The sequence below is a fragment of the Mangifera indica genome, chromosome 19 (assembly GCF_011075055.1).
Source record: "Mangifera indica cultivar Alphonso chromosome 19, CATAS_Mindica_2.1, whole genome shotgun sequence".
Classification (NCBI taxonomy): domain Eukaryota; kingdom Viridiplantae; phylum Streptophyta; class Magnoliopsida; order Sapindales; family Anacardiaceae; genus Mangifera; species Mangifera indica.
The window spans coordinates 13,040,580-13,051,218 of NC_058155.1; the positions used below are offsets into that span (position 1 = coordinate 13,040,580).

Consider the following 10,639-nt stretch of genomic DNA (forward strand, 5'->3'; position numbering starts at 1 on the left):
CGACGCTAGAGAAGTCTTGGAAGACTAAGAACTTGAGATTGTAGTATGCCTTAGGTGGGAAATAGTCCTTTGGCCCTAATTTCAAATTCATATTACCAACTTTTAAAAGTTTAAAGTCTTATTTATAAGTTAATTTTAATTAAAAATTTTAATTAGACTTAAAAGTAAAATTATTATTTAGTAATAATATTTTAAAAAATAAAAGTTTATATCATTTTTTTTCCTTCGCTTGAAAAACTAATAATTTCTTTCAAAATTAAGTTATGAAAAATAACATTTCTCCTTACTTAGGGTTTCAAATTTCTTTAGTGAATGACAATTGCTCTCTCTTTCTACAATACTTTCTCTCAGTCTGAAGCTCTCTCCCTCCAATAGATGATATTTGGATTTATTGAATCCAGACAAAACTCTATCTAGACGACTTAACTTTGTTTGAACAATAATGATGTGTCTAGATAAAGAGTTTCGTTTGAACAACAAAGGTTTTGATGAAGAGTTTTGTCTAGATTCAACAAATCTAGATGTCTCTACTGGAGAAAGAGAGCTTTAGACGAAGAGAAAACATCAAAAAAAGAGAGAGTGGTCGTTGTGCGTCAGAAAATCACTATTGAAATTTGAAACCCTAGGTTGAAGGAAAATGTTACTTTCAAAACATAATTTTGAGGAGAAAATATTAGTTTTCCAAATAAAAAGGAGAAAATGATATAAACTTTTATTTTTTAAAATATTATTATTAAATGATGATTTTACTCATACCTTTATTTGAAAATTTTAATTGAAATTGACTTATGAGTGAGATTTTTTGAAATTATACTATTCCTTGGGTGGAAACCTAATTTGTAAATACGAGAATCGAAAAAAAGGTTACACGAATTATATGGTTATAATGCAATGAATAATAAAAAATACGTTTGAAAAAAAAAAGACTTCTAAAATTTGCATACGGAAAAAGTATGAAACATGTATATACAGGTATAATACAATAATATCATAATAATTTTAGTACTTTTTTTGAATCTTTTATTGAAAATTAATATAACAATTCAATTATAAAGTATTTAATTAATTATTAAACCTAATATAATATAATACATAATCGAAATTCTTTGCACAATAAGTAATATATCAATTAGTTAGAAAAAACACACAAATTAATTAATTTGGATTTTAACTTTTTGTACAACCACAGGGAAAAAAAAACATAAAATTAGAATTAAGAATTAAAAAAGAAATATTATTGAATTTTTTTTAAATGACAGTGACATTTTTATGAATAATTGAAATTAGAAGAGATAATTTTATACTTTAACCAAAAATTAAAAAATATGATATATAAAATGTTTTTAATATGAAAGGGACATAAAATATATATTTAATTATTTTAGATTTAAATTTTTTTAAATATATTTAATATAAAAATATAAATAATACACATATTTACTTACTAAAAATAAGTATTTCGGCCTCATCGTTTTTTATTTCATACTAAAAGCCGTATAAGTATTCACCTTTTTCACAAGTAATTTCATTTTTATTTATTTTTGGTACGTCTATTCACGGAAAGTAATGTTTTTGGGCCTAAATCTGCCAACACAATTGCAAAACTCGGTCTCAAGCTGAAGCTTTTTGAGTCAATGGCTTGAAATTGAAACAAATCCAACTTGGTTATAAAGATTATTTGGTAAAATATCTTCATGTTAGAGTTTTTATACTCCTTCATTTTGCCGTCAATTTTGTACGTTATATAAATTGTAGAAAGCAAAGTGGAAGGGATAAAATAATAAAATTATACATATTTATTTTAAACATATAAAAAAATATATTTATATACGTTATTATATAATTAAATAATTTTAAATTAATAATAAAATAATATATAATTATTTGATGATATATATAAGTATGTGTATATTTATATATCTAAAATAAATATTATAGTATTACTCTTTATATTTTAATATGAATTATATTTAATATAAAATAAAAATATGTGTACTTATTTTGAATAAATAAATTTATACATATTTAATAATACATATAAATATATATCTATTTATATATTCAAAACGAGTGTATATTGCATTGCTCTAATTAATAAATTTATATATGAGTATGAAATAATTTTACTCTTGCTCTTACTAATATACTGAAATGGTTGTTATGGGATTGATTAATACTGATATTCTGCATGAATTCTTTATTTATATATAATTTATCCGAATAGTAATGCCGTCGTTTCCTGTCTGTAATTAATTTTTCATTTTAATTATTCTGTGTCAGCGGATTTGTTGATAAAAGAGGAGAAAAATGTGCAACAGAAAAGAATGATATATATTGCAGTTGAAGGTACATGGCTTAATTGTAGGTCAGCGCATCTATTTGTTGTGATCCAAGGGCTCTCAAAGGTTCTTGCTGGTGTGGATACAAACTTCACAAAAGCTGGGGATGATGGAGAGTTGGCAGAGATTTATGAATTTAACTTAAATGGACTATATTGCTTATCCCACCCTTTTGCTGGAATCTCCAATGCTATAAATAGTGGGTATGAGTCATGGGGGCCTCTGTTAGGCAAGCTCTTCTTTGCCTTCTGGAGGAATGCGGATTGGACTGTAATTAAAATTGGCATTGATGAATGGAGTATGCAAGCTGTGCATCCAATGTTAAATTGGAGTGAATATCTGTTTCCAATTCCGGTAACTAAAATACTGGACTGGAGGGAACTTGAAGCTTTAGAATTGCAGAGTTCGTTTGTACCAATGGGCTTTATTAGTTTTATTAATACAAGGAAGAGTTAGGATGGAAAACACCACATAGCGTAGGTGTAGTATCATTTTCACAAGAACTGGAAGTTGTGACTGCAAGTTTATTTTACAAACAGAAATGGAAGTGTCTACACTGTGTCCATTGTCAAGGAAACAAACAACACTATGGAGTCCTTGATGAAATTTTTAAAATTGGGTCAGCTGCATCCCAATGTAAAGCCAAGCGAATGATCATTGTTGCGAACAAATTGAAAAAAAGTAAAATTTTTGTATAGAATTATAATTAGAATGGGAAAAAAAATATATGGCTCAAAACAACTTTGTAGATACATAAAGCACAGAAAATGTTTCAGCATTCCTCTCTCTTTTTCCCCCATTTTTGGTTTAGCAAAGCCTGGGCTTGCTTAAGAGTTGAGATAGAGAGAGCAAGACAATCACTAGCTAAGAGAGGTTCCACACTCAATACTCTTAGACAAGATAATTGTCATGCCTGTGGGTGCTATCTGTCAAGGCATCCAAGGGTTAGCATAAATTTTGAAGAAAGCACGATAATCCCAGTCACAGTGCCCCCTCAAATGCAAAATTGAGGCAGTTCATAATTATTGTAGGTTTCGTTGATCAGGCTGAGGATACATGGACAGATGCAGCCAATTCTGCCAACTGCTTCTTGCCAAAATTGGTAACAAGTTCCATGGAGATGAAGTGTTTTGGTAGATTTTCAAATTCTTCCTCTCTAAAATTGCAGATAGGCTTGAGTTTTTTAGCTTCTTGATTGGCTGCTTCAGCCTCACCAAGTAGAAGATTGGCTTCCTCAAGGTTACCCAGCTCTAGGGCAGCTGATCTTTCTGCTGTAGCAGCACCAGCAACTATAAGTAACCTCTGAAATCGAGCTACTGCCACCTCTTTTTCCTTGGGTATAGTCAGTTCTTCAGTCTCCTGCAATTGCTTAACAGTGTCTTTAACAGAGTAATTTTTCAATACTTTCAACCATACGTCCCCTTAAAGGAATCTTGCATATTCGCTGCTACAAGGTAAGAATAAATTAAAAAGAACAATTTTTTAGATGAATAAGAGAATAATATCTAAAATAAATTTGTAGGCAAATGTCTTGGTGCAGCATAAATAAGACAAAGATACAAAATACGATAACTGAAACAAATAAAAAATATTCAATGAATATGCGAATAATTTCTAAAATAAATGTGAAGACAAATGTTTTGCTGCAGCATAAATAAGAACATAAAAACTACGCTAATTGAAACAAATAAAAAACCACTATTCCCTGTCACAAAGAGGTCCGCTACACTTTAGACACAGAAAGTTCAACATCTTTCACCGGAGTGTTTTCTACTCCCTCCTTCAAAAGTCTAATCTCTTCTTCTGTAAGACTGTTCTTCGTTTGTGGTAAGGTCCTAGCATTTGACCGATCAGCCTCCACAGCCCAGCTATATATTACCATGCCCACAATAGCAAGAACCATCCCCCCTATGTTCTTGAAAGTCATCTCAGAATCAAAGAGCAGCCATCCCAATGTAAGAACACAAACTGTTTTCATGTGACCTAAAACCTGGAAGGAAGTTGCGGAAAATCGACCAATGCAAAGGTACTGACTCACATTACAGAAAACTGCTAGGGCACACGATAAAAGAATAAAAAACTGCACATATTAACACCACTCATCAGGTAGAGTTGACAAAAAATTTACACAATAACATGGATATCATTAGGCTAGAGTTGGATTGGAGAAAGAGTGAGTACTTACAATGGCCCCCATAGACATCTTATAATTTGTTACAAATTCTCCATTAAGGTAGTAATCAACAAATGGACCAAGAACAAGGAGAGAGAGGGCTTGAATTGGAGCTGTCTTACTCAACAATTCAAAAGATCCAATTGAGTACTTCTTCTGCAAGGAGCCTATTGTCTGCTCAATGGAACAGATGAGCAAATTAAATTTTGAAGTCTACAGAAAAATGTATCCAACAAAAAGTAAGAACCATGGCATTTTCACAAAGAATCTTTCCAATGTATTCCATATCCAATTATTGTATAACATAGTTTCAAATTATAGCATCGATTCAAGTCTCCTGGCTAAGTCTTTAATTGCCATCACAACATAAATTGAAATTCTTCAAGGACCCCAATCCTTGCTATTTAAGTTTTATCTCATGTAAACCTAGAAAAATTTGGAATTACATCTGTCCATATGGGCTTGATTATTTCCAATATGATATATCAAATCTTTATGCATCTTATGAAGAATATTACTTTAAATAATGGTAAAAAAGGAAAAATAATTCATATAACTGAACCAAATTTATGGCAGTAAAAGTTTTGATGACTAAGCAATGCTAAGAAACACCCAGTCACAAAGAAGTCTTCCTTGATCATATTAGTACTCAGCTACCTCAAACAAAGGGATTCTTTTTACTTGGGTGGTTTAAAGTCAGAAATAATTATGGTGGTTACTAAGATAATATATATTTGATTTAGGGTTTACAAATAATTCTTCTCTAGGAGATAAAGAAACTTATACATGAGACAATAAATACAAACATATCATTCAAATTTTTGCATTCAAATTGCAACCCTAAAAACAAAAAGAAACACCACCTAACACATTTATAGGTGATATCCATGTCTCAGTTCTCACTCAGCAGAACTATTATACAGCCAAACAATTTGTCATTCAGTCACATCTGTGTTAATTCTTAATATCTCAAATCACCACTCAGAGTCAATTAGTTTACGTTCAATATAATTAATGAACATAAAATACTATTTCATAGAAATTAGAATCCATCATGGAGAGAATCAATAAAATATAACAACCAAGTTCATCAAATCAAGAGTTTAAAAGAAATGCCAATTGAGTGGATATAATAACAATATTAATTAAAACTACTCACAATTTGCTGCAAAGATGTAGAGAACACGGCTAGACAGGCACAAAGAAAACCTTTGGCGTTAACTTTGACATCAGTGACCGTGCAAACACCCACACCAATAACGACAACCACAACAGACATTTTCACTTTTCTTGAGTAGTGTTTGTTGTTAATAATCCATTCCATAACACAGACTACAGGAATCATACTCAATTTGGAGATCTGAGATAAACAAGAAAAAAGAGAGAGAGTTAATCAGCATACATAATAATTTTCTAGGGAATAGTAGAATTGGATGAGAATGTAAAAGTCGTACTTGGTAGAACCCAACAGAATTGAGCATCAGACTAAAGTTCATGCCGGCAATAGACGTATTGGCCACAACAGAAAACCAGAGAAGCTCCCACATAGGAACATACTTAGATGCAGATAATCCGGTTGCATTCGACACTAGACCCACAAAAGCCGTTACAGTGAAGTGGAACCCTGTTAAGGTTGTGGCTGAAAAAAAAAAAGCAACACAATATTATTAATTAACGATATGAAAATCATAATCGAAATCCGATAGTAAATGGTGGTTTGACTAAATATGATAATTTGGCATTTATGTTATGGATCCATAAAGTTCTCGGAGTAAAAGTTATTTAACAAGAATATTTAACGGTATTATTGATGAGGATATACGTGTTCATAAAGAAGAAATGAGATCAGAGCGGGGAGAGGAGACATACCAAAGCCGAAAGCGTAACCGGAGGAGGACATGAGCTGCTTGTTGGCCATGATAATTCCAACAGAGCTTATGACGTTCATGGCCCAAGCTCCCACATCTGACACGGCCGACGGTTTCTTCCCGCTTTCCATTGAGATCTCAATTCCAGGCTGATGATATTTTCTTCTCTAGTTTAGATTTAGGTTATACTGATGGATGGTGACTAAATTCAGGAATTCAGAGAAAACGTCTCTGTCTACGATACATAGAATGCAACGAAACAAGAAAAAAAAGAAGAGATCCGTTGCAAGATCGGTATAAGAGAAAGAGGATGAAAAGGAAAAGGAAGGCACCGACAAGGAAGGCACAGCAACCACAATTCTATCCTAAATGCCCCCGTCGTTCTTCTCAGCCTTCACCTTCACCTTTTCCTATCTCTTAAGTCAGTCAAAATCTTTAAACCTCCGATCCCGGTTTTAGATTTATTTTCATCTTCCATTGCTTTTTTCTATGCGCTCTGGTTGACATTTAAAATGTGATCTGGCCGCCCACCTGACTGTAAACTATTTCGAGAAAAAATTATTTTTTAATAAAAAACATTTTCTATAAATCATTTAAGAGATTTCACATTTTTTCCTCTTTTCAGTCGTTATTTTTTGTTCAAATTTCTTTTCTTAATACTAAATTTTATTAATAGGTTGGATTTCAGACAAATTTCCCTTAATATCGTTATTGACGGCGTCACTCAAATCAAAACCCTATTAAGAATTATTCTTTAACCTGTCGATAGAAAAAATATAAAATATTCATTTTACGTCAAAATTTTGGAAGTTGTGAAAACAGTTAAAGTAAGGGAAAAAGACTATTTCCTACATATATTTTAGCGCTATCTCAAACGTATACCCACGTAAGATGAAAAACCCAAACACCCACTCATCTCTAAACTGCCGTTAAATTCTCCGTTAAATAGAAGGGTAAAACCGTCATTTTACTGTTTATATTCCAGTTATATAATTTTATCGTATTTTTCCCCTCCGATTTTAAAAGTTAATTTTTACCCCCATCCCTAAACTTTGAAAAGTGACTTTCACCCCCCCAAATTCCTAATTTTTTTTTCACTTTCCCTCCGGCCACCGGCGACGACGTGGCTGGAGGCAGAGTGACGAGCGTCGTCCAGAGAATGGACGACGCTCGTTGAGCTTCACTGGACGACGCTTTGTCATCCATCTAGACGACGTTTCGTCGTCCTGGACGACGATTCTTCCTCCAAAGATCTGGACGACGGTCGTCCTTCTTGGACGACGATCGTCGTCCAGAGGTGGTCGACCTCTGGACGAAATCTTCTTAGCCGTCGTCGGAAAAAGTGGCTGCATTTCAGGGGGGAAAAGTGAATTTTTTAAAACTTAATTCAGGGGGAAAAAGGAGATAAAATTTTAATTATTTAATATTATTGATGAAATTACTAATTTGCCCCTTAATCTAACTGAAAAAATGTGGGTGGAAACAAACAGATTAAATTTTGGGTGGATGATTGAGTTTTTCATCTAACGTGGGTATGTGATTGAGAAACGGCTAAAACATGGGTGGGAAATAGTCCTTTGCTCGTTAAAGTAAAAACCGAGTTCGGTATGCAGCGATGATGAATGATTTTGAACGAAGGAATTTAGTCACGAGAATTTTCTACTTCAAATATGTGTCATTTTCCTTTACTTCTCACTTTTACTATGTAGATCAATATCTAAAAATTATAAATATTATAAGGGGGAAAGGACAATTTTTTACTCAAATTTTAGTCTAAATTCAAAATCATATCCATAACAGATGAAAATTTTAAATATCGACTTATGGGTTAACTATTGTCCATAATTTTTAGTTAAAAGTAAAGATAAAATCGTTATTTTTTCATAAACCTTAAAATCTAAAAAAATTATATCATTTTTTCCTTTAGTTTAGAAAACTCACATTTACCCCTTATGAGTAAATTTTGAAAAATTCACTTGTCCCCCTTTTCCAGGTTTCATCTCTAGTAGTTTAGGGAACCAACAGACAATCGAGAAGAAGTGAAAGCTTTCTCTGATGAAAGATGATCCTTCATCATTTATATCAGAAAGACTTGACGAAGAATGACGTTTTGTTGTCCTTTATTGAGTGGTTCAGATGTGATAATGAAGGGTCGCCCTTCGTCATCTGGATGACAAAATAAAGAACAATACTTCGTCATCGCTTCTAGATGACGCAACGAAAAACGACGAAGTGTTGTTCTTCATCGAGTCTTTCAAACTACGAAGGATGACGCTTTATCGTCTTTTGTCATCGCGTCTAGACAATTGTTCTTTGTCATTCTTCATAGCCAGATATGAAAGATAGGTGAAAAACGTTGACCATTAATCAGAATAATGGTGGCCGAAGAGGGAAACAAACCTTAGGGGTGAAATGTAAATTTTTTAAACTTTGAGAATAAGTTGAAGTATTAGTTTTTAAAACATGGGAGAAAAAATGATATAAATTTCAAAGTTTTGAAGTTTATAGATGTGTCATCCCACTTGTACTTACATATGTCAAACAAGAATCACAATGTTTATATACTGTTTGGCGAATTAATTTTCTTTTTATTATTTCCTCTATTTGATCGAAGTGCTCTCACACCATTGACGTTTGTTTTTTTTTTTCTCTACGTCGAATAATGCGAACTTGTACCTATATCACTTTCACCTGTTGGTGCTCCATTTATTCCACCTTATGCATCATTAATAATATCATCAACACTAACATGTGAATATTTAAATGAATTGAATTCATTTGACAATGAATTTATTTGTAATATTCTGTAATGATAAAATTGAAATAAAAATAAAATTATAAACATAAAGAATTATTATTTGTGAATTCAAATAGTTTTCGAAAAGAGTTGATAAGAGAAAATGAAATTGAAAATATAATGAAAGAATTAAGATTGAAATATTTGTAAATAAAATTGAAAATGAAGAAAAGTTGGATTGGTTCGACTAGTAGCTGATGAAGATGCCTTTTGCCTTGGCTTCTGTTTGGCAGAAGCCTCAATTGCTTATGCTATAAGCAAACAATTTTTTTTAAATAGTGTCAGATTAGGCTAGGGCGACCCATGAGCTTAATATTAAAGCTCATAGCCTGGTCTGATAGGCCTGTAGGTTTGACCCAACACGCTACAGTATCAGATCGACTTTTTTCAAACCAAGCTTTAATTTTTTGTTTTGGGCTAAACCTCCATTTGACCTGGCTCAATTGACGTGTTTACGCTTTATGCAAGTTGACTTTGTAATTTTGAGTGAATTACATTTTCCTACCCAAGGTTTGACTCAAAAACATTTTTCTATCCTTAAATAATATAAATAACATTTTTCTACCTGAAATATAACATTGTCAACAAATATTGATTGATAAAAGGGTAAAAATATCATTAAATATTTTTCAATCTATATGATATTAGATTTACCAAAAAATAAATTTAAACCTAATTTGATTTATGTCCAATTTATCCTTAAATTTAACTCAAAATTAAAAATATAAGATAAAATCAATATCAAAATCTGAATTTAAAACCTTGAAAACTTAAATTAAAAAATTTAATTCAAAATAAAAATATGAATTTAATCTATAGGTCTCACAACCATCTTCTTCAAAACTTCATAAGCCCACATTTATGAATACGTTTAAATAATTAAGAACGTTGAAAATATGAAAAAAGAAAAGAAGTGAAATTTTGTGTAACTTTTTTGTGTAGAATCACACATTTGATGTTTATATTCTGATGGTAAAAATTACCCAACTGATTGAAGTAAACAATGAAAAATTAAAACTTCTAAGAGAAATGGCTTGGCAAAATCGCAAGAGTAACAAAGAGGAGGAAGTGAGAAAATGACTGAGAAAAAGGAAGAAGAAACAAACAAGAGGGAGAGAGAAAACGGTTGGGCAAAGGAAGAAGAAACAATGAAGGGGAGAGAGAAAATGGCTGAGCAAAAAAGAAGAAAAATCAGAAAAGAGGGAGAGAGAAAGATAATTTTATATTAAATTAAATTATTAGGGATAATTTAATAATTTTATGTGTTTGGAGTTATGATAAAATTTGTAAAGTTGTTATGTTTTGGGTCAAAGATTATTTATGTAATCTAAGGGTGGAAAAGTGTTTTTGACCTAAACCTTGGGTGGGAACATGTGATTCACTCTAAATTTTTCTCAACCCAGTCCACCACAATTTTCCAAGGACAATTGGGAATCCTTCTGTTTTGAGAACCGAGCACACA

The 10,639-nt window shown here is 31.8% G+C and overlaps 1 protein-coding gene across 2 annotated transcripts; it reads right to left on the bottom strand.

Moving 5' to 3' along the window:
- Positions 1 to 3,010: 3,010 nt before the first annotated feature.
- On the bottom strand, positions 3,011 to 7,015 carry LOC123203615 (UDP-rhamnose/UDP-galactose transporter 2-like). 2 transcript variants are annotated; one of them, XM_044620055.1, is made up of 5 exons: positions 6,382 to 7,015; positions 5,967 to 6,151; positions 5,672 to 5,872; positions 4,525 to 4,686; positions 3,011 to 3,698 (listed from the first exon to the last, which is right to left on the bottom strand). In XM_044620055.1, the coding sequence occupies exons 1-5, from the start codon at positions 6,509 to 6,511 to the stop codon at positions 3,381 to 3,383; spliced, it is 996 nt and encodes a 331-aa protein (XP_044475990.1). In that variant the 5' UTR covers positions 6,512 to 7,015; the 3' UTR covers positions 3,011 to 3,380. The 2 variants fall into 2 exon arrangements, with proteins under 2 accessions (XP_044475990.1, XP_044475988.1); XM_044620053.1 differs by lacking the exon at positions 3,011 to 3,698 and adding an exon at positions 3,913 to 4,419 and having other exon boundaries at positions 6,382 to 7,002.
- Between the last annotated feature and the right edge of the window lie 3,624 nt (positions 7,016 to 10,639).